At 41.1% G+C, this 25,597-nt stretch overlaps 1 protein-coding gene across 14 annotated transcripts in view; it reads right to left on the reverse strand.

Annotated features, from left to right (window-relative positions):
* Positions 1 to 4,579: 4,579 nt before the first annotated feature.
* Positions 4,580 to 25,597, reverse strand: part of ZMYM1 (zinc finger MYM-type containing 1) — a 38,966-nt gene continuing 17,948 nt past the window's right edge. For 9 of the 14 annotated variants that reach the window (XM_002811074.3, XM_009252716.3, XM_054537938.1 and 6 more), the window contains 7 exons: positions 24,838 to 25,087; positions 17,892 to 18,066; positions 17,592 to 17,804; positions 11,961 to 12,114; positions 10,498 to 10,638; positions 10,282 to 10,325; positions 4,580 to 9,484 (listed from right to left, as the gene is read on the reverse strand). In XM_002811074.3, coding sequence (XP_002811120.1) covers positions 7,202 to 9,484; positions 10,282 to 10,325; positions 10,498 to 10,638; positions 11,961 to 12,114; positions 17,592 to 17,804; positions 17,892 to 18,066; positions 24,838 to 25,087 — 3,260 coding nt within the window. In that variant the 3' untranslated portion in view covers positions 4,580 to 7,201. The other 5 variants (XM_063713448.1, XM_054537928.2, XM_054537979.1 and 2 more) reach the window with 4 other exon arrangements.

Raw genomic sequence — 25,597 nt, forward strand, 5'->3', positions numbered from 1 at the left:
CTCAGCCTCCGGAGTATCTGGGATTACAGGTGCATGCCACCAGGCCTGGCTAATTTTTTTTATTTTTAGTAGACGAGGGTTTCGCCCTGTTGGCCAGGCTGGTCTCAAACTCCTGACCTTGGGTGATCTGCCCGCCTTGGCCTCCCAAAGTGCTGGGATTACAGGCATGAGCCACCATGCCCAGATACTTTTATTTTTCTACCTATTTTGGTTTAGGACAGATGCCTCTGACTTGAAGAGACCATCAGAGATGTGTAACATTAATTTTAGAAAACCACTCAGAGAGCTCCCTTAGGAAACAACACAAGTTTCTGCTTTCCCACCACCCATGCTTCTGGGCCTGTGCTCGCAGAGAAGTCCTCTGTTATCAGGCTGGCTTCATAAGTCAGTCCCAGCATCTTTGAAGGCATATTGATGCTGAAATGGAAAGGGTTTCAGTGCAATCTCTTCCAGTTTCATAGATGAAGCCCTAGGACAGAAGTAAACTTTCCTGTTTACAGCAGGTCCTTGAATAATGTTTTGTTCAATGTCATTTGGTTATAACATTGATGAGAAAAAAATCTGACTCCTGGCCGGGCCACTGTCTGTTTGCATGTTCTCCCCATGTTGGCGTGGGTTTTCTCCAGGTACTCCCACATCACAAAACTGTGCATGTTTGGTTAGTTGGCATGTGTAAATGGTCCCAGTCAGAGTGTGAGCGTGTGTATGAGTAAGCCCTGCGATGGGATGGCTTCGTGTCCAGGATTGGTTCCCGCTTTGCACTCTACCCTGCCAGGATAGGCTCTGGCCACTCATGACCCGACCCTGCACTGCTTATTCATTTCTGTGATGTTTATCCAGACTTTGTTCAAACTCATCTCTCCAGATTCAATCTTCTCAAGTTTTTTTTGCTTGCTGAATAGTTCTTCATTAAGTTTGGGGATTTCCTGGAATGAGCTTTTCTGATTAGATTCCATTGTTCAAAATTTTTCCTTGAGGGCATCCAGATCCTCCTTGAGAGCAACTTGCATCCACACCAAGCCAACACAGGCCACAACACAGGCAGCGAGGATGACAAAACCACAGAGCGGATAGCAGATCTTGCAGCATGGTCAGTAGCCTCCCTTGGCAAAGCGAGAGCGATTTCCAACCACACCGAATTCCTCTTCCTCCTTGGAGCTGGACTCAGAGTCTGAGTCAGGAGGCTCAGGGCGAAGCAGGTGGTGACTGCTTGGGCTTCTTTCTCCGGCTGTCCCCAGCCAAACCAATCAATACATTGAGCTCTTTGGGCATTTTCATCTTCTTGTGTGGGGTGGGTAGAGCCCCGACTCCTGAGCTGCCAGGTGCGCACCCGACGCCCAATTATCTTCCTGCGTTGGAGCTGCCTTCCAGGGTTGGGGATCCTGGGCCAGAGCCCCCTGGTCACTCCGCCAGGGACTGGAGATCAGAGCCCAGAGGAAGCTGGAACTCAGATGGGTGGGGGAAGTCACATAGAAATGGCCAAGGAGCTGATGAACCCAAGGATAAGGCCTTGGGCGCAGAGTGTTAGTAAAGAGGGTGGAAAGGGACCTTTATCTCCCAAAGGGCAAAAAAAGCCAAGTCAAAAATGAAGGATTCTCCGCCCTGATGAGTAGTCAATACTTCTAAGGGTGCTGCTCCAGGAGCTGGGGAAGGGCACACAAAATAGATGTTTTGGACCTCCGGGGCAGAATTTTCAATGGAGAGGGAAGAGAAACTTATTTATTTATTTATTTATTCTTTGAGTCGGAGTCTCTCTCTGTCGCCCAGGCTGGAGTGCAGTGGCACGATCTCTGCTTACTGCAAGCTCCGCCTCCCTGGTTCACACCATTCTCCTGCCTCAGCTTCCTGAGTAGCTGGGACTACAGGCGCCCGCCACCACGCCCGGCTAATGTTTTTGTATTTTTAGTAGAGACGGCTTTTCACTGTGTTAGCCAGGATGGTCTCCATCTCCTGACCTCGTGATCCGCCTGCCTCGGCCTCCCAAAGTGCTGGGATTACAGGTGTGAGCCACCGCGCCCGGCCGAGAAACTTATTCTTGAGTGGGAAGAGTGGGGAGGTACAGAGCAAGAACGTGGGAACGCGTCAGTCCCTTCCTAGCCGGAGAGGTGGCGGCAGGAGGGAGCTCCCAGCAGCTACAACCCCAACACTGCTTGGCCGCGGAGAAAATGCCCAGGCCAGGAAGCCGGCTGGGGTGTGTGATGATCACCGTTCTGTGGCCTCTGTCCTGAAAGTGAAAGGGGCCCGAGGCCGAGGAAGATCCGGAGCCCGGCTCTAAGGGCTCATCCTGAGAGAAGCCAGTCCCGCGCCTGCGAGACCTTCGCCCCGTGGTCTGGGCCTGTGGGACGCCGTGCCGTGGGCGACGGCTGCTCAGCCAACCGATAGCGCTTCCGCCTGGAGTTTGAGGTCTCCGGCAGGGGCAACTCTCGGCCACTCAAACGCGCAGGCCCTACTCTAGCCTCAACTCCGGCCCCTGCTCCCGGCTCTGGCCGCGGCTGCTCCCTACACGTTGTTGTTGTAGGCGGTGGCGGCCGCGGGCTCCAGACCCGGGCCATCGCTCCGGCCCCATATTTTTAAAAATTTATTTATTGAGACAGTGTCTTACTCTATCATCCAGGCTGGAGTGCAGTGGTACAGTCACAGCTCATTACAGCCTCGACCTCCTGGGCTCAAGCAATCCTCCCACTTTTGCCTTCTAAGTAGCTGGGACTACAGGTGTGAGCCACCACGTACAGCTACTTTTTTTATTTTTTGCAGAGACGGGGTCTCACTATGTTGCCCAGGCATTTATCTTGTTTCGAAACATCATGTTAATTTTCACCTGTTTGGTAGGGATTTACTTTGCTGTTTTCTATGCAATTTTGTATTATATTTCATAATCCTTTTCTGTTCTTACTTTCATGTGAAATGCATTTTCCTGTACTTATTGGGAGAGACAGGACAGAATAGCTTTTCTAGCCTCAAGGCTCATGAAGTTCTATTATTTTCATAAAGTGACTAAAATAGCCTAATACTTTGAGATGTTTCCTCTGCTTCTCTCTCACTTCTGTCTATACCTTTTCTTTCTTTTACCTCTTATTGTCACTGTCCTGCTCAATTTGGAGTCTACAACCTCAGAGGGGTTTTGTTTTGGAATGAAGCTCAAATTTGTTTGTTTCAAGAGTTCATGAGAACCTAGACCACTACAACATCTTCAGAACTTAGCACCATCCCCACAAACTCACGGGCAAATTGAAGTCTATAGAAACCTTCTGTGTTTTGACTGTTGCTAGATTTTTTTTTTTTTTTTTGAGATGGGAGTCTCATTGGTTCTGTTGCCCAGGCTGGAGTGCAGTGGCAGGATCTCGGCTCACTGCAACCTTCACCTCCTGGGTTCAAGCGATTCTCCTGCCTCAGCCTCCCGAGTAACTCGGATTACAGGTGCCTGCCACCACCACACCTGGCTCATTTTTGTATTATTAGTAGAGATGGGGTTTCACCAGTTGGCCTGGCTGGTTTCGAACTCCTGACCTCAGGTGATCCACCTATCTCTGCCTCCCAAAAAGCTGGGATTACAGGCGTGAGCTACCACACCTGGTTCCAATTTTTTAGATTTTATTTTTGGCCTACCATGCTTTCCAGTGAAAACATGTTGACTTGAGGGCTCTCCTATTCTTAATGCCATCAGATGTCCCATTGCCTTTCCTCCACGGCTTTCCACACAGTCCCAAGCAGATCTTATAGCTGCTTTTGAGTTTGTCACTATCTGATCATATTTTGGGATGTGGAGATAGCTTGTCACAAAGATTAGCAGTAGATGCTGTGCATGGATTTCTGCTTTAACTCTCCTAGTTGCTGTTTTTATGAAGGGATTTGGGGAGATTAACAAAAACGACACAACTATTTCTGACATTTTTTTTTTTTTTCTGTGACAGAGTCTCATTCTGTCACCTAGGCTGGAGTGCAGTAGCGCAATCTTGGCTCACTGCAACCTCTGCCTCTCAGGTTCAAGCGATTCCCTGCACAGCCTCCTAAGTAGCTGGGAATACAGGTGTGCACCACCATGCCTGGCTCATTTTTTTGTATTTTTAGTAGAGATGGGGGTCTCACCATATTAGTCAGACTGGTCTTGAACTTGTGGCCTCAGGTGATCCACCTGCCTCGGCCTCCCAAAGTATTGGGATTACAGGTGTGAGCCACCACGCCCGGCCATCTATTTTTTAATGGACTTCTGGTAATCTTTTATTTAGGAATATTTATAAGTGATAATGGTTATCTAAGAGGTAGTAGAGCATGGTGATTGATAGCATGGGCTTTGGAGTCAGACTACCTGGGTACAAATCCAGTTTCACCCGTATTAGTTGTGTAATCCATAATGTCTGTTTTTTTAGTTTCTTCTGTAAAATAATAGGTTGTTGTGAGAACTAAATGAAATAATATATGTAAAACACTGAGGGAAGTACTAGGTTACTTAATAGGCTAATAAGCATTCAACAAAGATAGCTGTTATACTTAATGTAAGTTTATTTTTTACATTATTGGCTGTATAATAGACTACAAAGAATAGAAAACACTTGAAAATGAAAACAAGAACACCAACCTCTTGATTTTTTTTTTTTTTTTGAGACGGAGTCTTGCTCTGTGGCCCAGGCTGGAGTGCAGTGGTGCGATCTCGGCTCACTGCAAGCTCTGCCTTCTGGGTTCACGCCATTCTCCTGCCTCAGCCTCCCGAATAGCTGGGACTACAGGCGCCCGCCACTGCACCCGGCTAATTTTTTGTATTTTTAGTAGAGACGGGGTTTCACCATGGTCTCAATCTCCTGACCTCATGATCCGCCCACCTCGGCCTCCCAAAGTGCTGGGATTACAGGCGTGAGCCACCGCACCTGGCCCAACTTCTTGATTTTATGACAAGATAGAAACTACAACTAAAAACAGCTAGAAAATGATGAAAATGAAAAAACACGTGGTTGACCAAGCTGACTTTAGAGGAAAGTTCATAGCCTTAAGCACTTCCATTAAAAGAATGAAAATATATGCAACACACATTCAATACTAGAGTTAACCATCTTCTATTTTCTTTTTTTTTTTTTTTTGAGACCGAGTTTCACTCTTGTCGCCCAGGCTGCAGTGCAATGGCAGGATCTTGGCTCACTGCAACCTCTGCCTCCTGGGTTCAAGTGATTCTCCTGCCTTAGCCTCCTGAGTAGCTGGAATTACAGGCACCCACCACCACGCCTGGCTCATTTTTTTGTATTTTTAGTAGAGATGGGGTTTCACCATGTTGGCCAGGCTGGTCTTCAACTCTTGACCTTGTGATCCGCCTGCCTTGGCTTCCCAAAGTGTTGGGATTATAGGCGTGAGCCACCGTCCCCAGCCTATTTTCTCTGTTTTTTGAAGCGGAGTTTCGCTCTTGTTGCCCAGACTAGAGTGCAATGGCGCAATCTCAGCTCACCGCAACCACAGCCTTTGGGGTTCAAGCTATTCTCCTGTCTCAGCCTCCCGAGTAGCTGGTATTATAGGCATGCGCCACCACGCCCGGCTAATTTTATATTTTTAGTAGAGACGGGGTTTCTCCATGTTAGTCAGGCTGGTCTTGAACTCCCGACCTCAAGTGGTCTGCCCGCCTCGGCCTCCCAAAGTGCTGTGATTACAGGTGTGAGCCACTGCGCCAGGCCTGTTTTCTCTTTTTTAAGGTGGAAATCAATTAATTAGGGCTGGGCATGGTGGCTTATGCCTATAATCCGAGCACTTTGGGAGGCCAAGGTGGGTGGATCACCTGAGGTCAGGAGCTCGAGACCAGCCTGGCCAACATGGTGAAATCCCGTCTCTACTAAAAATACAAAAATTAGCCGGGCGTGGTGGCGTGCGCCTGTCATCCCAGCTACTTGGGAGGCTGAGGCAAGACAATCACTTGAACCTGGGAGGCGGAGGTTGCAGTGAGCCGAGATCATACCATTGCACTCCAGCCTGGGCAACAAGAGCAAAACTCCATCTCAAAACAAAAACAAAAACAAAAAAAAAACTTTTTTGAAGTATAAAGAAATAGTCTTTTCTTTGCAGGTTACTTAAATATAGTTATATTTTCATAATGTGGCTTAATAATTTATTGTGCCATCCAGCTGAGATGTATAAATCAAAAACACAGCAGTGATTTTAACGTTTAAACAGGACAGTTTACAAAAAAGGAGATACAAATGGCTGAAACAAATAAACAGATACCTAACTTTATTCTTGTTTGTTTTAAAGAGATAAGGTCTCACTCTGTTGCCTAGACTCTGGAGCATAGTGGTGCAATCATGGCTCACTGCAGCCTCAAATTTCTGGGCTTAAGCAATCCTCCTGCCTCAGCCTCCCAAGTAGCTGGGACTTCAGGTATGCAGCACCACACTTCGCTAATTAAAAAAAAAAAAAAATTGTAGTGATGAGGTCTTACTATGTTGCCAACCTCATCTTGAACTCGTGGCGTCAAGTGATCTTCCTTCCTGCATAGGCCCTCAAAGGGCTGAGATTATAGGTGTGAACCACCACGCCCAGTCCTCAACCTTATTCTTAAGTGAATATACAAAATTCTACTGAGATTAAAATGCCATTTTTAAAGTAAGAGATTGGGAAAGATCAAAACATTTGATAACACTTACAAAGATTTAATAGGCACTCTCATGCATTGTGGGTGGGACTGTAAATTGGCACAATCCTTATAGATGGCAACTTGCCAATATCTATCAAAAGTAAAAATGCACGTATCTTAACCTAGTAATTCTAACTTTAGATTTCCAGCTTACAGTAACTTACTCATGTGCAATGTGACTTATATAAAAGGTTATAAAATGAATCATTATTTATAATAGCAAAAGGTTAGGAAAAAAATGTCAGCAGGGACTGCTCAAATATATTACAGTACATTCATACAATAACATCTGCAGTTATAGACCAAGAATCAAGAAACTCTTCATGTAACGACATGGGACAATCTCAAAAATATGTTACACAGAGAAGACAAGCTGAAGAACAGTATACACCGTACAATACCACTTAGGAAAAATATCTCTAGAGGGATATTTAAGGAAAAGATAACACTGTTTGGGAAGAGAAAATGAGTTCTAAAGTAGGGAAGGAGACTTCACTGTATATCATTCTGTGTCTTTTGAATTTTGAACAATTTTGAAATGAAAACATCCCAATGGAAATACAAGTCTTTTAGGTAAGTTCAAATGAGCAAGTATTATATTTCTTTCATCTGACTGATAAACTTTTCCACAATTTCATTGAGTCGTTCAGGCTCCATTAGTTTATTTACCAACTCCTGCTCAACAGCCATTAGGGCTGGGCCAGTAAGCTTCTCTTGTCCCATGGTATTACATAAATATGTCTTAAGACGAGGCAGGGTAGAAAATGAGTTCTCAGTACTTGCTGAAGTAATTGGCCAAGACAAAGCAATATCTAATAGCTTTGAGAGACAAGGAATATTACTGTGAAGACCATGCTGAATAAACAAACAGCCGAGACTGACGAAGTTTATGCAATTATCATCTATGACAAAGTTAAGCTTTGCATAATGTCGATAAAATCTAAGTTCTGGGATAATGTCCTCATCGAGTTTATAAAATTCCTGAACATGTTTTGCTGTTGTTTCATTTAATGGTTCATTCCATTTAAATAACAGTTCTGAAATTTGCTTTATTTTGCAATAATCAAACTCTGAAAAACATAACTTTAAATTTTGTAATATAGTATCTAATCCTTGGTAATAGATATTAATTTTATATTGTTCTTCTGTTGAAGTAGGAAAAAACATATTATCTGAATTGCCAAGATCTACTGATTTCTGAATTTTTCTTCTTTTCTGAAGAGAAGGTTTTTCAACTTTAAAACCTTTACAGGTTATTTTTTGACATATTTCCTCTGTTCCATCCCAGATTGTTTTAAAGTATACGTCATTTCTTTCAGATGATAAACATTCCAAAATTGCTTCTATTTTTGAAGACAAAGAAAAAATGTCTATGGTTTTATTTTGAAGCTCTTTGGAAAGAATTCCTGTAACACTCAGCACTCGATACAGGAATTTCAAACAAAAGACAAATTCAAATTTGGAAACCAATGTCAGCAAATGACTCAATTCATCAGCGAAACTTGTATTTGAAGAATGGCTTGCTATAACTTCCAATGTTTCAATAATCTCTGGAAGACTGTCAATCACAGATAGTAATGTACGATCATGGACTGTCCAACATGATTGTGATATATGTTTCTTGCATGTTTTGTTTTGACTTAGCCTACAAATATTTCGAAAATTTGCCAACATTTCCCCAGACATACAAATAGTGTTGAACAAAGAACTGAGAGTTTTTAGAGCACTTCGGAGTTCTTTTACTTCTTTACAAAACCTAATTATTGATAAATCCAAAAAGTGTGCATAACAATGTGTGTATAAAGCTCTTGGTTCTTCTTTCTTGAATTCTGCTGCTATTTTATTAAATTTTATCCTCAAATTAGTGGTGCTATCATAGGCCTGGCCATGTATTTTATCCATATCAACTCCAATTTGCTGCAGGTAAGTTTTGATAGTCCTATGTAAGTGGGTCCCAGTCATCTCCTCAGTATCAACAAAACCCAAGAATCTTTCCTTAATTAAGATAGCCTTTGATGATTTTTGTGGGTATCTTACACAAATTGAAAGCTGTTCTTTCATGGCACTATTGGTTGTCTCATCACATATGATTGAAAACGCTGAGGAGTCATTGATCTCATTCACAATATCCTGCAACATTTCAGTCTTTATTATTTCGATAATATCACTTTGAATTTGTGTACTGTTATAGAAGTCAACTTGTGAATTCATAAGTCGAAATGTTTCTTCTCCTTTATCTTTTGCTCTCATTTCTAACAATTCTAAAAAATTGCCTTTATTCACAGATGAAACTGACTGGTCGTTTCCTCTTAAGGGTAAACACTGCTTTCCAAGAAATAAAATATTTTCAATTATAAGCTTTAGGTACTTTTTATTTCCCTCAATCTGTTTCGAATGAATAGATAAATCGTCACTGACAGCTCCATCACAAAATTGGTATTCTCTCCAAAATTCCAATGACTTCAAATGCATTTCACTTTTTTCATGCTTTCTGAATTTTTCCAGGGTTTTTTTCCAATTAGAAGTTCCGTGGGTTGCAAATGACTCTCTTCCACAGCTAAAATATTTTTGGCAGAACAACTGGCATGAATAACAGAATGCCACATCTTTTTTACTGTTTTCCAAACACTCAAAATCTGCACAACAAGATTTTTTAATACTTCGTGATTTACCTTTAACTTTTTGTACTTTGGATGTACATTTTGGGTGACATAGTTCATCACTTATTTTCATAGATTTCATATTGTCTTTTTGTACTTCTATACTGGAACCAATTGCATGCTGACTGAATACTGATGAAGATGGTGAAATGCTTGGCTGTTCCATACTACTACTAGCAACAGCACTACTGGGTTCACTAGGTGAACTCTTAGAAAGCTTTGGGAGAAAATGAGAAAAGAACATTTAACAGTTTTCAAAAATTAATTAAAATATCAAATATATCTACTCTAATAACATAGTAAAATAAATGGCTGAGTTACAGTATGAGCTCCACTAGGGGAAAACATTAACAATTACGTATAACTTATTTATTTGCAATCTAGATTCAGCATTAAATGTTTGAAGGACCTTTTGGTATGTAATTGTCATAAAAGTAATTTTTATTGCTCAGATGACTCAAATTGTGTAGTATTTTTTTAAAAGAAGAACCCAGAGGAAAAAAATACTTCTGTTTAAACAATCTACAAACACACACACACACACAACATATATGAATATATAATATATAAAATATATAAATATATATAATAAATAATATACAATATAATATATTTATATTACATTATATATTATATATATATAAAAAAAATCTGGGCCAGGTGCAGTGGCTCATGCCTATAATCCCAGTACTTTGGGAGGCTGAGGTGGGCGGATCACCTGAGGCCAGCAGTTCAAGACCAGCTTGGCCAACATGGTGAAACCCCTTCTCTACCAAAAATACAAAAATTAACTGGGCATGGTAGCAGGCGCTGGTAATCCCAGCTACTCAGGAGGCTGAGGCAGGAGAATCGCGTGAACCCAGGAGGCAAAGGTTGCAGTGAGCTGAGATCACGCCACTACACTCCAGCTTGGGTGGCAGAGAGACACTCTGTCTCAAAAAAAAAAAAATAAAATAAAAAATAATCTGCTTATTAAAAAAAGACAGTGGTAAAAAAAGTTAAAATAAAACTTACATCCACAATGACATCTGCTGTTGCTGTTACTGAAGAAACTGTATCTGTTAAAATAGAGCATAAATTCAAGATCTTATATACTATAACCTATAAAATAGCATCATAAACTATATTTGCTTATTTCATATAAGAAACAAAAAAAATTTAGCATATAGACAGATTTATCAAGTGTGACAAAATAATATTTATGTCAAATATCTTAACATCAACTTTTACCTTGTAAGACATCAGTGTTCATGATGGGCAAGGCAACATCGGTGTCTGCCAATGACACTATATTGCTTATAACTGGAGTCGTATCTTTCTTTGGAGAAAGAAGCTCTGTTGAAGTATCATGCACCACAGAAACAACATTTACTGACAAAAATAAAAAGATTTCTTATAAACAAGGCAAAATCAATCATCAGAAAGTACTGTTTAGTAATACTGTTTCAAGAAATAATGCAAGCATCTAATAGCTTAAGGAATTGGTAGGTACTGAAGTAATTTTTATTAGGGCTTAGGAATAGCCAGGTTCTTTAGTATCGTATTTATAATTACAACACTACACTGAAAATTTACACTTCTCAACATTTTATGTCTTTTACCTTTGTACACAATTTCCCAGTCCTTTTAAAGAATTTGTTTAAAATTATGAGCAAATTTTTCTGTGAAATTACTCATGAAGAAAAGAGATTCTGATAGAATCTCCTAATGGGCATCTATTTCAAACTCTTCCAGGACTCATAAACCTTAACATCAATGAACTGCTAGGTTGGTGTCCAAGCTACTATTGCAGAAATTTCTGTAACAAGACAGTTTGTATGACTTACAAATCCCAGAGGCATTAGTCACTCTATGGTCTATGTAAATAGCACCACTGGTCCTACATGAGGCTTTTTGATGGAATACTTAGTTGGCTCAGATTATTTGTGCTTTTTTATTATTGAGTCTTAAAGTATTTACAATCAACTCTATTTCATATGAAAAATGTAATGAAAACTTGCTTTTACAAAGCAGGGCTAAATAAAACATTCTATATTCTAATAAAAGCAGTCTTATAAATGTATTAAACTCTATATTGATCAAGTGCCTCCTATGTACCATGTTTTGCAGTAGGTGCTCAATATATATTGATGTAAACATACATATGTTCATTTACTAAATAATCTAAAAAAAGACATATATCTTTTAATTTTTCTTATTATTATTTTTGAGATGGAGTCTCACTCTGTCGCCCAGACTGGAGTGCAATGGTGCGATCTCGGCTCACTGCAACCTCCACCACCCAGGTTCAAATGATTCTCCTGTCTCAGCCTCCTGAGTAGCTGGGACTACAGGGACCCACCAACATGCCCAGCTAATTTTTTTGTATTTTTAGTAGAGACGGGGTTTCGCCATGTTGGCCAGGCTGGTCTCAAACTCGTAACCTCAGGCAATCTGCCCACTTTGACCTCCCAAAGTGCTGGGAATACAGACATGAGCCACCGTGCTTCGCCTACAAATATTAAATCTCTGGTGGTAAAGTAGCCTTCCTTTTATACAAAAATACTGAAAAATAGTTCTTTGCAACAAGTTTAGATTGTTTTGACTTTTAAAAGTCAGTTTAATTTGAAAATGAATCAAGGTTATAAATTAAAGTCAAATAATATTATTTATTAATAATTACTAAACCCCTACAATTGCTAAACAAACATTACCTGAAGAAGATTCCATCTTAGCTTTACTGTATGCAGAGAAACAATTAATAGAGCAGAAAAGCTCTGTCTTCCCCAAATCACTGGTAGTCTCAATCATTTCATCTGAGGGCTTCAATGGTTTGCAAGGAACAGATATAAGTGGTTTGGCAGGTTTCTGTTTAGAGATTAAAATAATATTCATATTCCTGGTATATGATATATTGTTAATGAAGAAGAACCTATCTATTACCACTGCTTTTAGTTGGAATATTAAAAAGAATAACAAGACAGTTTTTACATTTTCTTAAAAAGACACTACAGATTGCAATAACTAAAAGAATATTGGCAAATTTGAAAATGATTTTTATTATTTATCAGATATATTTAACAGCAATAATAATAATACCTATGAAAGCAATAAGGCCGGGTGCAGTGGCTCATGCCTGTAATCCTAGCACTTTGGGAGGCCAAAGCAGGCAGATTACCTGAGGTCAGGAGTTCGAGACCAGCCTGGCCAACATAGTGAAATCCTGTCTCTACTAAAAATACAAAAAATTAGCTAGGTATAGTGGCGAGCGCCTGTAATCACAGTTACTCAGGAGGCTGAGGCAGGAGAATCACTTGAACCTGGGTGGCAGAGGTTGCAGTGAGCTGAGATTGTGCCACTGCACTCCAGCCTGGGCAACAAGAGCGAAACTCCTTTTCAAGGGAAAAAAAGAAAGCACGCAATGAAGAAAGTGGTCACAGAAGTTCATTTCAGGCAGTCAAAGCCTACTGGATAAACAAAGGCCTTATATAGTTATAGATCTGTCCTCAATGGTAGCTTGGGAATTAACTTGGGAAGATGTCTACCGATGCAGAGGAGGAGCCAGGAAGGAGTGCTTAACATACCTTACAAGATACTGTGGGAATCACTGTTTTTCTAGGCTAACTTCATGGTAAAAATTACAAGCATATTGTAAGAAAGCAGCATACAAGCAATAGAAAGTATAGAGTATTGTGAGTTCAGTAAGCAGTAACTGTGCAAAAGAAAGGATATAAACTTTGAAAGGCAGGCATTACTGTAAAGATTATGCTCACCACCTATTCTTTCTAGTCAAACAGGAACCAATATTCCTGGATTTTAGAATATGTCAGAGCCTAGGCACAGTGGTTCATGCCTGTGATCTCAACTTTCAGAGGTTGAGGCGGGAGGATCACTTGAACCCAGGAGTTTGAGACCAGACTGGTAAAACAGTGATACCTCATCTCTAATAAATAAATAAAAATAAAAAATTAGCCTAGTGTGGTGGCGTGCACTTGTAGTCCCATTTACTTGTGAGGCTGAGGGGGAAGGATCACTTGAGCCCAGGAAGACAGAGGTTGCAGTGAGCCGAGATCACGCCATTGCACTCCAGCCTGGGTGACAGAGTAAGACTGTCTCAAAAAAAGAAAGAAAAAAAAATACATCAGGCTGGGTGTGGTGACTCTTGCCTGTAATCCCAGCACTTTGGGAGGCTAAGGCAGGAAGATCAGTTGAGCCCAGGAGTTCGAGACCAGCCTAGGCAGCAAAGTGAGACCCATCTCTACAAAAAACACAAACATTAACCAGGTGTGGTGGTGCACACCTGTGGTCCCAGCTACATGGGAGGCTGAGGCAGGAGGATTGCTTGAACACCTGAGGTTGGGCCTCCAGTGAGCTTTGCTCATACCACTGCACTCCAGCCTCCATCCTGGGTGGAAACGCAAGACTCAGTCTAAAAAAAAAAAAAAAAAAAAAAAAACCGATGGAATAAAACTGCTTTTGGAGATGCAAAGTACACAGACAGGCTGGGCACGGTGGCTCATACCTGTAATCCCAGCACTTTGGGAGGCCGAGGCGGGCAGATCATCTGAGGTCAGGAGTTCACGACCAGCCTGGCCAACATGGTGGAACCCCGTTCTACAAAAATAGCTAGGTGTGGTGGTGTGCGCCTGTAACCCTAGCTACTTGCGAGGCTGAGATGGAAGAATTGCTTGAACCTGGGAGGCGGAGGTTGCAGTGAGCAGAGATCGTGCCATTGCATACCAGCCTGGGCAACAGAGCAAGACTCTGTCTCAAAAAAACAAAAACAAAACAAAACAAAACCCACCAAAGTACAAAGACAAAAAAATACATATACGTTTTCTTTTTCTGTGAGAGAAGAGGATATTGGCAAAGGCACAACAAAACGAAAAGGATAATTTTGAAAATTTCTATTTTTATCCTTTATTAGTATGAAAAACTTTTATATTTTGAGAAATCTTAACAATTCACTAATCTTTAACATTAAGCAACAATAGTGGCATAATTTATTTTTATTTCGTTATTTATTTTTGAGACAGAGTCTTGCTCTGTTGTCCAGGCTGGAGTGCAGTGGTATGATCTCGGTTCACTACAACCTTTACCTTTCCCAGGTTCAAGCAATTCTTCTGCCTCAGCCTCCCGGGTAGCTGGGATTATAGGTGTGTGCCACTATGCCTGGCTAATTTTTGTATTTTTAGTAGAGATGGAGTTTCACCATGTTGGCCAGGCTGGTCTTGAACTCCGGACCACAAGTGATCCTCCCGTTTGGCCTCCCAAAGTGCTGGGATTACAGGCGTGAGCCACTGCGCCTGGCCCAATAGTGGTATAATTTATAATTAAGTTAGTTTAATATTCATAAGGGAAGGCTAACTTAATATATTCTATTAACATATGGCCAAAATAATTACAATTACATCTAATAATCCCCTTTTTAAAAATAAAAAGCTACCCCATTTTTAGATTCACATATTTGGACATTTTTCTAATTCTGGATTATAGTTCACTAACATTGTAGATTTACTCCATTATCACTGTCACATGATGTCTTACATTCAGATGCAAAGGGAAAGTGTTAGGCTGTGCTTGTTAACTAACTCGTTTACCCAAATCACTCTTGCCCCATCACATAAGCTGAACAACTGGGTACTCAATACATGTTTTTTTTTGTTTTGTTTTTTTGTTTTTTTGTTTTGTTGAGACAGAGTCTTCCTCTGTCGCCCAGGCTGGAGTGCAGTGGCGCAATCTCGGCTCACTGCAAGCTCCGCCTCGCGGGTTCATGCCATTCTCCTGTCTCAGTCTGGTGAGTAGCTGGGACTACAGGCGCCCGCCACCACACCCCGCTAATTTTTTTTTATTTTTTATTTTTAGTAGAAACGGGGTTTCACCGTGTTAGCCAGGATGGTCTCGATCTCCTGACCTCGTGATCCACCCGCCTCTGCCTCCCAAAGTGCTGGGATTACAGGCGTGAGCCACGGCGTCCGGTTTACAGGCTTTTAAAAACAGAACAAGGCCGCCCGGGCGCGGTGGCTCACGCGTGTAATCCCAGCACTTTGAGAGGCCAAGGCGGGCGGATCACGAGGTCAGGAGATTGAGACTATCCTGGCTTACACGGTGAAACCCTGTCTCTACTAAAAATACAAAAAATTAGCCAGACGTGGTGGCGGGCACCTGTAGTCCCAGCTACTCGCGAGGCTGAGACAGGAGAATGGCGTGAACCCGCGAGGCGGAGCTTGCAGTGAGCCGAGATTGCGCCACTGCCCTTCGGCCTGGGCGACAGAGCGAGACTCTGTCTCAAAAAACAAACAACAACAACAACAAAAAAAACAACCCAGAACAAGGCCTATTTATTGAGTGTCAAAAAGAAAGAAAGAAAAAAAAAGGAATATTATTTCCTGCCTTTGGGAGAAGTCTTCTGTGCTTTCTGTTCTGGTCCCAAGGCAGGATACGCTCAAGATGGGGGCCATAGAAAAGATGTGAGTCACAAATGATCTATTTGAATAATGGCTTGTTTTGACTCCCATCTTCAACTGCTTTTTTTTGAGACGGAGTCTCACTCTGTCGCCTAGGCTGGAGTGCAGTGGTGCCATCTCGGCTCACTGCAACCTCCGCCTCCCGGGTTCAAGAGATTTTCCTGCCTCAGCCTCCCAAGTAGTTGGGATTACAGGCGCCCGCCACCATGCCCAGCTAATTTTGGTATTCTTAGTAGAGGCGAGTTTTCGCCATGTTGGCCAGGCTGGTCTCCAACTCCTGACCTCAGGTGATCCGCCAGCCTCAGCCTCCCAAAGTGCTGGGATTATAGGTATCAGCCACCATACCCGGCCAACTGCTTGTTTTTAAGGAAGTCTGTATAGGGATAGAGTTGGGTCTCAAAATATGATAGGAACAAACAACATATCTAAGAAGTCCGACCTCATCTCATTTGCTCTTTCTCTGCTCTCAGAAGCACCCACCCAGAGCTTGTCTATCAGAAACAGGGACAAATAATACTAATCTCACTGGATTATTTCCTCCTATGACTGATTCAGATAAAGCATGTGATATTTTTTGTTTGTTTTTTAAAAGACAGGTTCTTGCTATGTTGCTCAGGCTGGTCCTGAACTCCTGGCTCAACTGAACCTCCCGCCTTGGTCTCCCAAAGTGCTGAGATAACAGGTGTAAGCCACCATGCCTATCCACATGTGACATTCTTGATTCATCTTTGCATTGTTTGGTGTAAGAGTTAAACACGTGGAATTAAAAACAAAAACATGGCTAGGCTCACATCTGTAATCCCAGCACCTTAGGAAACCAAGGCAGGAGGATCAGCTGAGTTCAGGAGTTTTAAGACAAGCTTGGGCAACATAGTAAGAGCTTGTCTCTACAAAAAAATTAAAAATTAGCCAGGTGTGGTGGCGTGTGCCTGTAGTTCCAGCTACTCAGGATGCTGAGGTGGGAGGATCACTTGAGCTAAGGAGGTCAAGGCTATAGTAAGCCATGATTGCCACTGCACTCCAAGCTGGCTGACAAAGACCAAAAAATAAATAGCTGGGCACGGTGGCTTACACCTGTAATCCCAGTTCCTTGGGAGGCTGAGGCAGGAGAATTGCTTGAACCCGGGAGGCGGAGGTTGCAGTGAGCCAAGATTGTGCCACTGCACTCCAGCCTGGACAAGACAGAGAGACTCTGTCTCAAAAAAAAAAAATAAGGCCGGGTGTGGTGGTGGTTCATGCCTGTAATCCCAGCACTTTGGGAGGCCAAGGCGGGCAGATCACAAGGTCAGGAGATCGAGGCCATCCTGGCTAACACAGTGAAACCCCATCTCTACTTAAAATACAAAAAATTAGCCAGGCGTGGTGGTGGCGGGTGCCTGTAGTCCCAGCTACTCAGGAGGCCGAGGCAGGAGAATGGCGTGAACCCGGGAGGCAGAACTTGCAGTGAGCCGAGAGCGCGCCACTGCACTCCAGCCGGGGTGACAGAGGAAAACTCTGTCTCACCAAAAATAAATAAATAAATAAATAAATAAATAAAATAAATAAAAATAAAAACAAAAATACTTTTGTGTTTGGGTTTTATTGACCAGCAGAGTATTGTTATTTTTGCTATACTTATTTCTAGTTTATAAACTGGCTCCAGCCTGCATGCCTTTTCTTTAAGGTGAGATAATCAATCTGAGATTATTTAGGAAAATCTCCATATAGCATTTATCATGAATTATTATGCAAGAAGAAACTGTTAAAAGCCTTCTATTTCATCTTCATCAACTTACCGACATTATTCCAAAGGGTACCAAAAACTAATTCCCCCATTTTCCTAGAGTGAAACCATTCATAGGCCAGTTAATAGAAGAAACAATAGGTCTTTATTCATACCTGCTTATATGCTGTAATACTCTTTGAACTATTAAAGTAATGAGACTGTCCTTCCGTCTGAAGTATGTGGGACAGACTAGAGCTGGTGTAACAGTAAGTGCCACAGTTCTCACAGCAGTTCATGATGAAGTTGTTAGCAGAGTGAAACTTTGAAAGGCAGGCATTACTGCAAAGATTATGTTTCACATTTTGGTATTTTACTTCATACTGAATCTAGGATTTAATAAAAAGATTCAGTAAAAACTCTGATATTTAAGCAGAATCATCAGAATCCCTGTAAAGGTTATAATTGGAACTTACAATAGCAGTCTTCTGGCACATGCTGCACTTGGTCAAAATGCTATTAGTACATATGGTAACAAATGGTTTTCTTTTTTCTTCATATGATGAAAGACAAGATAGGCTGCAAAAAGTTTTGCAAGAGGTAGTGTCTTCCAGCTGGACACTGATCACATCCTTTGGATTTAAAATGTCTCTAAGAACAAATAACAAGGACACCATTAAACAGTTTAAACACAATTATAACTTCTTTCTCTTTACAAATGAAATGACCTCTCAAATTAGAGTAAGAACATTAGCCTTGAAATGAGAAAACCTGAATTTGGTACCCAGTTCTGTCACATTTATACTCCCTAAATTTTAATTTTCTCATCTATACATTACAGATTATAAAACACATCTAATAGTGCAGTTTTGTTTTTTAAGAGATAGGGTCTTGCTGTGTTGCCCAAGCTGGCCTCAAATTCCTGGGCTCAAGAGATTCTCCCACCTCAATCTCCCACGTAGCTAGGATTACAGGCACATAATCCCACCATGCCTGACTTTGAAGGTGTAGTTTTGGAGACTAGCCAGCCTGTATTATTAGGTGGTGCTAGTGAAAACCGAGGGATGATGAGAGATCACATATTCACATGAGCAACTCTAGAATCTATAGGACAGAGAATCTTAAAATATGGTCTTCAAATCCCTGGGGGAGTCCCCAAGATCAAAACTATTTTCATAGTAAGATGTTATTTGCTTTTTCACCGTGTTGATATTTGCAACATCACTTTGCAACTGATGTTGCAAAGCTAATGGTAGGACCCTGCAATCCCATTCCTTGGTAAACACCCAAAAAAACTGAAAACAGGTACTCAAACAAGCACATGTACATGCATATTCATAACAGCACTATTCACAATGGTCAAAAGATGAAAACAGCCCAAATGTTCATCAGTAAGTGAATGAATGAATAAGCACATTGTTACATACATACAATGGAATATTATTCGCCTATTAACAAAAAGAATAAAGCACTGATACATGTTACAACATGGACAAACCTTGAAAATATTATTCTAAGGGAAAGAACTAGACACAAAAAGTCACTGCACTCTAGCCTGAGCAACAGAGTAATAATACCCTGTCACAAAAAAGTCATATATGATTCCATTTACATGAGATATTCAGGATAGATAAAATCTATAGATATAATGCATACTGGTGGTTGACAGGCACTGGGGGAGAGGGAAACTGGGAGAAACTGCTTAGTGTTTAAGGTGTTTTACTTTGAAGTGATGGAAATGTTTTGGAACAAGATAGAGGTGATGGTCATACAACATTATGAATATACTAAATGCCAATGAAATGGTTAATTTCTTGGTATACAAATTTCACTTCAATGAATTTGGAAAAGAAAAAAAGCAATGGTGGGTAAAACTGTCAGAGCCTTAGCAGAAATCAAGGCAGTGGCACCAAAATGTGCTAATATTCATGTTATTCCCTGCTATACATTCACTGCCAAAAAAAATTCTTTTTAAAGTATCAGTTTCACTTAAGGAAGTACTCAGTGAAACAGCAAAATATTTTAAATTATTTAAACTTCATCCTTAAATACATTTAAAAAATATTCTGTCTTGGCCAAGTGGTAGGGTGAGAAAAAAAAATTCCGTGTGACAACATAGGACATAAGCATAAAGTACTTCTGTACACCAAAGGATGATGGTTGTCTCAAGGAAAAGCCCATATGGAAATGTTGAGTTATAAATGAATTAGCCACTTTTTTCATGGAAAACATTTTTACTTGAAAGTACTGTAAACAGTTTACTGTAAATAAAGACAAACTATTATCCAGAACTGGGTATCTGCAGATATTTTCTTGAAAATGAAAAGAATGAGACTGTCACTTCAAGTAAAACATCTGACAGTATTTATCGCCAACAATAAAATTTTGGCTTTCAAGTAATAATTAGAATTTTGGAAAACTTGTATCTTCCAACTTCAACTTGATCGATACCCAAAACTTAAAAACTTTTCTGAGATTAGTGGTGATTTTTAAAATACTGCATAATAAAATATGAGAACATTTAGAAGATCTGCAGAACTCGGTGAACCAGTATTTTCCAAATTACAATAGCATATTACAAAAATCATTCACGGGTAAAAGATCCATTCAAAGTACAAGATAGATTAATGAATTTTAACATAACAAAGTGCAAAAAGTTCACTGATCCACATGGTACAAAAAGTTTGATCCCACATTGCAACTAGGCTTTAAGAAACTACCACTTGATTTTTGGTTGTAGTATCAAAGAACACCCACAACGATCTAAAAGGCTACTAAAACACTCCCCCCTTTTCCAATCACCTATTTATGAGGCCAGATTTTCTTCAGACTTCAACCAAAACAACATTTTGCAACAAAGTGAAGGCAGAAACAGATACAAAAATCCAGCTAGATGTAAAGTGATTTGCAAAACTGATAAAACAATGATACTTATCAATTTTTAAAAATATGGGTATTTTTCATTTAAAATGTCATTTAATTTTTGATACAGTTAATATTCATAATCTACATAACTAAAGCTCTTTGGGTGTTCAATAATTTTTAAGGGTACAAGAAGTCCTGAGACCAGAAAGTTTGAACACAGCCACTATAGAAAATATCAATATACCTAATAGCGGGCGCGATGGCTCACACTTTTAATCTTGGGAGGCCAAGGTGGGCAGATCACTTGAGGTCAGGAGTTCAAGACCAGCCTGGCCAACCCCGTCTCTACTAAAAATATTTAAAAACATTAGTATTTTGTGATCAATGTTTTGGGAGTTACGAACACAACACTGTAAAATCACAGACCACAGAAGAATTAATTTGGGGGGCGGGCGGTTGTAAGAGGAGAGTGAGGAATGGTGTGGGAATAGACAAAAGGTAAAGATATTTGAGGCATACCTTTCAGACAGAATAAAGACACCAGCCAGATGGGAAGGAAGGAAGAAGAAACTACATCAGCGATGCATGGAAGTCTGAAAATGCTTACTAGTTTTTATTGCTATCAGCATACTAGATTGCTGGCTTCTAAGAATCTACTAAAGCTTTATAAAATATTGAAAAATGAATGTTGGCTGGGCACGGTAGCTCACATGTGTAATCCTAGCACTTTGGGAGGCCGAGGCAGGCAGATACCTGAGGTCAGGAGTTGGAGACCAGCCTGGCCAACATGGTGAAACCCCATCTCTACTAAAAATACAAAAATTAACCGGGCACAGTGATGGGCACCTGTAATCCCAGTTACTAGGGAGGCTGAGGCAGAAGAATCGCTTGAACCTGGGAGGTGGAGGTTGCCGTGAGCTGAGATCCCGCTATTGAACTCCAGCCTGGGCAAAAGAGCGAGACTCTGCCTCAAAAAAAAAAAAAAAAAAAAAAAAAAAGAATGTTGGCTGGGTACGGTGGCTCACGCCTATAATGCCAGCACTTTGGGAGGGGCAAGCCAGGAGGATCACTTCAGCCCAGGAGTTCAAGACCAGCTTGGACAACATGGTGAAACCATCTCTACAAAAAAATACAAAAACTGGACAGGCAGGGTGGCATGTGCCTGCAATCCCAGCTACTCGGGAGGGTAAAGGTGGGAGTATTGCTTAAGCCCAGGTGGTCGAGGCTGCAGTGAGCCAAGATGGTGCCACTGCACTCCAACCTGGGTGACAGACAGGGACCTTGTCTCAAAAAAAGAGAAACGCCAACAAATTAGGAACAACTTTCCGATAAATAAATCAAACCTTAGTGCAGGGGCCTATTTTGGACTTTATTGATTGCATTCAGGATTTGTGGTTGGTTCCAACTGAGATACCAAAGTGAAGAAATGACACTTCTTAAATACAAAGTTCCCAAGAACAAGTCACATCTTTTTTTTTGAGACAGGGTCTCATTCCGTTGCCCAGGCTGGAGTGCAGTCGCACAATCTCAGCTCACTGCAACCTCCGTCTCCTGGGTTCAAGCAATTCTCCTGCCTCAGTCACTGGTGTAGCTGGGTTTACAGGCACACACCACCACGCCTGGCTAATTTTTATATTTTTAGTAGAGACAGGGATTTGCAGTGTTGGCTAGACTGGTCTCGAACTCCTGACCTCCAGTGATTCTCCTGCCTTGGCCTCCCAAAGTGCTGGGATTACAGGTGTGAACCACCTCGCTTGGCCCACAAATCGCATCTTTCTAATAAGATTTAAAATATCATCTTCAAAGTGATCTTCCATTTGGTCCATGAAATAGAATAAAAAGTGCATTGACTCAAAACAGATATTAAATCATTCCTATAAAGGAATCTTAAAAAGTAACTAAAAATCAGGCAGGGCGTGGTGGCTCATACCTATAATCCCAGCCCGGGGAAAAGCAGATCACCTGAGGTCAGGAGTTCAAGACCAGCCTGGCCAACATGGCAAAACTGCATCTCTACTGAAAATAAAAAAACTAGCTGGGCGCAGTGGCACACACCTGTAATCCCAGCTACTTGGGAGGCTGAGGCAGGAGAATTGCTTGAACCCAGGAGGTGGAGGTTGCAGTAAGCCAAGATTGCACCATTGCACTCTGGCCTGGGTGACAGAGCGAGACCAGACTCCGTCTCAAACAAAACAAAACAAAACAAACAAACAAAACTGAAAATCAGCACGGTGGCTCACACCTATAATCCTGGGAGACCAAGGCAGGAGGATCACTTGAACTCAGGAGTTTAATATCAGCCTGGGAAACATAGTGAGACTCTGTCTCTGCAAAAATAAATAAATAAGTAACTGAAAATTATTTTCAGTTCAGGATAGTTTCACTGGAAGATAAAAAACCCCAGAAGAATAGCTAAAATTTATATAAAAGGCTAATTAATGTGGAATTTTTAAGTTTTGAAAAAAGCAATCTACTCTGAATCATGGATGGCCTTCCCCAGCCTAAAATTTACTACCATCTTTCTACCCACTACAATATAATATTTTTTATAAAAAAATTTTATTCTAGAGGAAGTAAAACTTATCTCAGACTTTTACTCATATTGGATTTCCATGCCTAGGAGAACTTACACACTAAATCTTTCCTGCTTCAGCCTTTTTCAATCTGTCTGGGACATCTGCTGAAGATGTGTAGTGAGTCTCTAAGGTCCCTTCCAGTTTTATGATTCTGCAGGGAGAGAAAGCAGGCTGAAGAGAGTACTATATGGCCCATAGCAAAAAAGTAAAAAGACGAAAGACTAGTATAGTATTGAAGGGTTGAAAAGCAAAAGAGAATGGTAAGTAACGCTCCATGGAATAAGACCTGAAGCAACAGATAATAACTGAAGCAGCAGCCAGAGGAGCTGAAGCAAACCCATCAAAAGAGTTTGTGAGTTTGTTAAGAGAATAATAATAGTTAACATTTATTGAGTTCTTATTACATGCTAGTATTGTTCTGACCACTTAAATATACTATTTAATGCTCATAATTCTTTTGTACATTTATCAAAAACAGATAAGAATACTAAGTAACAAAGAAGTTCTCAATACTGCTCCAACTTTAGCATGTATAGGAATCACATGGGGATAAATGCAGTTCTGAATCAGCAAGTCAGGGTAAGACCGGAGAAAGTGCATTTCTTTTTTTTTCTTTTTGAGACGGAGTCTCACTCTGTCGCCCGGACTAGAGTGCAGTGGCCCGATCTCAGCTCACTGCAACTTTGGCCTCCCGGGTTCAAGCAATTCTACTGCTTCAGCCTCCCAAGTAGCTGGGATTACAGGTGCATGCCACAGTGCTCGGCTAATTTTTTTGTATTTTAGTAGAGACAGGGTTTCACTGTGTTGCCCAGGCTGGTCTTGAACTCCTGAGCTCAGGCATTCTGCCCACCTCGGCCTCCCTAAGTGCTAGGATAACAGGCGTGAGCCACTGCGCCCAGCCTGAGAAAGTGCATTTCTAACAAACTCTTGGGTGATGCTGATCTAGCAACTCAGGGATGAAACTCTGAGTAGTAAAATATAACTAAACAGAAGAGGCAAAATTCAAATTATGGCAACCTGAGTCCAAAACAAGTATTATTTGAAAGAAATTTGTTATATTTAGAAGCACTGTGGTTGCCTATGAATTCTCTTGTTCTGAACAAGAACATTTAAAAATTAGCATATCCTAAGTGCTAACAACCATAATTATACTGCCTTAGGACTCTCAAAGCCAAAATGACACTGATTCTTCACACATTCTCACATAAATTTTTAAAAGATTACATAGAGACATGTAGGTTTGTCTATGGCCATCAATTTTTCAAAAGAATCACTTCATTTACCATTATAAAAGAAATATAATATTATTTCACATCTTGGAAAATCCAAACTAATTGTCATAGGATTAATTTTTTAGTAGGTTGCTCCCTATACAGTTAAATAGAACAGAATGGATAAACAATAATCCCACTTACAGAGAATTTCAAATGAAAAGAGTAGCAAAATAAGTTTTGGAAGTCTCTTAAAGGTGAAGAGAAACAGTACTTTTCACATGTTAATTTCTGCAAAAAAATATTTCTAGAGAATCCATCAGAGGAACTAAAAGTAGAAAAAACTTCTTTTTACTAAACCAAGACGACATGTCTTCAAAAGAAATGAAAATGGCCGGGCGCAGTGACTCACACCTGTAATCCCAGCACTTTGGGAGGCCAAGGTGTGCGGATCACCTGAGGTCAGGAGTTCAAGACCAGCCTGGCCAATATGGCGAAACCCCACCTCTACTAAAAAATACAAAATTAGCCGGGCATGGTGGTGCATGGCTGTAATCCCAGCTACTTGGGAGGCTGAGGCAGGAGAATCGGTTGAACCCAGGAGGCGGAAGCTGCAGTGAGCCGAGATCGCGCCACTGCACTCCAGCCTGGGCAACTAGAGTGAAACTCAGTCTCAAAAAATAAAAAAAGAAAATGTAGAAATTACAACTAAGACTATGATCAAGAACAAGGAAGGGAAATAAAAGGGGACATAATTTAGAATTATATACTTTGAGCAGTTTGAACAAGTTCTCTTAGAAGGAACTGGTGAACTGGCAGATGAAATGTATTCAGTGATGCATGGTATGGAGCAGAAAAGTTGAGCAGATCCTTTCCTCTGATAAGCAGTTTGCCCCTTCTGGAGAATTTTTTTACAACCAGCACAGGAAACCTGAATAGCTGTGGTTGAAACTGAAGGAAGCATTTTATTCATGCCAGATGATGCCAGAGAAAGCTGAATGCCTGCAGTCAACTGTGAAGCTATAAAAACACAAGAGGGAGAAAAAAAAATTGGTATTTACACAAAATTAAGTAGGCATTCTTTTATTTTCTTTCTTTTTTTAGAGACAGGGTCTTGCCCTGTTGCCCTCTTTTGCACTCTAGGCAGTGTAGTGATATGATCATGGCTCACTGCAGCCTTGACACTCTGTACTCAAGTGACCCTCTCACCAGCTGGTACGGTGGCTCATGCCTGTAATCCCAGCACTTTGGGAGGCCGAGGCAGGTGCATCACCTGAGGTCAGGGTTCAAGACCAGCTTGGCCAACATGGTGAAACTCCATCTCAATTAAAAATACAAAATTAGCCAGGTGTGGCGGCTAATGCCTGTAATTCCAGCATTTTGGGAGGCCACGGTGGGTGGATCACGAGTTCAAGAGATTGAGACCATCATGGGAACATGGTGAAACCCTGTCTCTACTAAAAATATAAAAATTAGCTGGGCATGGTGACACATGCCTGTAGGCCCAGCTACTCAGGAGGCTGAGGCAGG

The sequence above is a fragment of the Pongo abelii genome, chromosome 1 (genome assembly GCF_028885655.2).
Source record: "Pongo abelii isolate AG06213 chromosome 1, NHGRI_mPonAbe1-v2.0_pri, whole genome shotgun sequence".
Lineage (NCBI taxonomy): Eukaryota > Metazoa > Chordata > Mammalia > Primates > Hominidae > Pongo > Pongo abelii.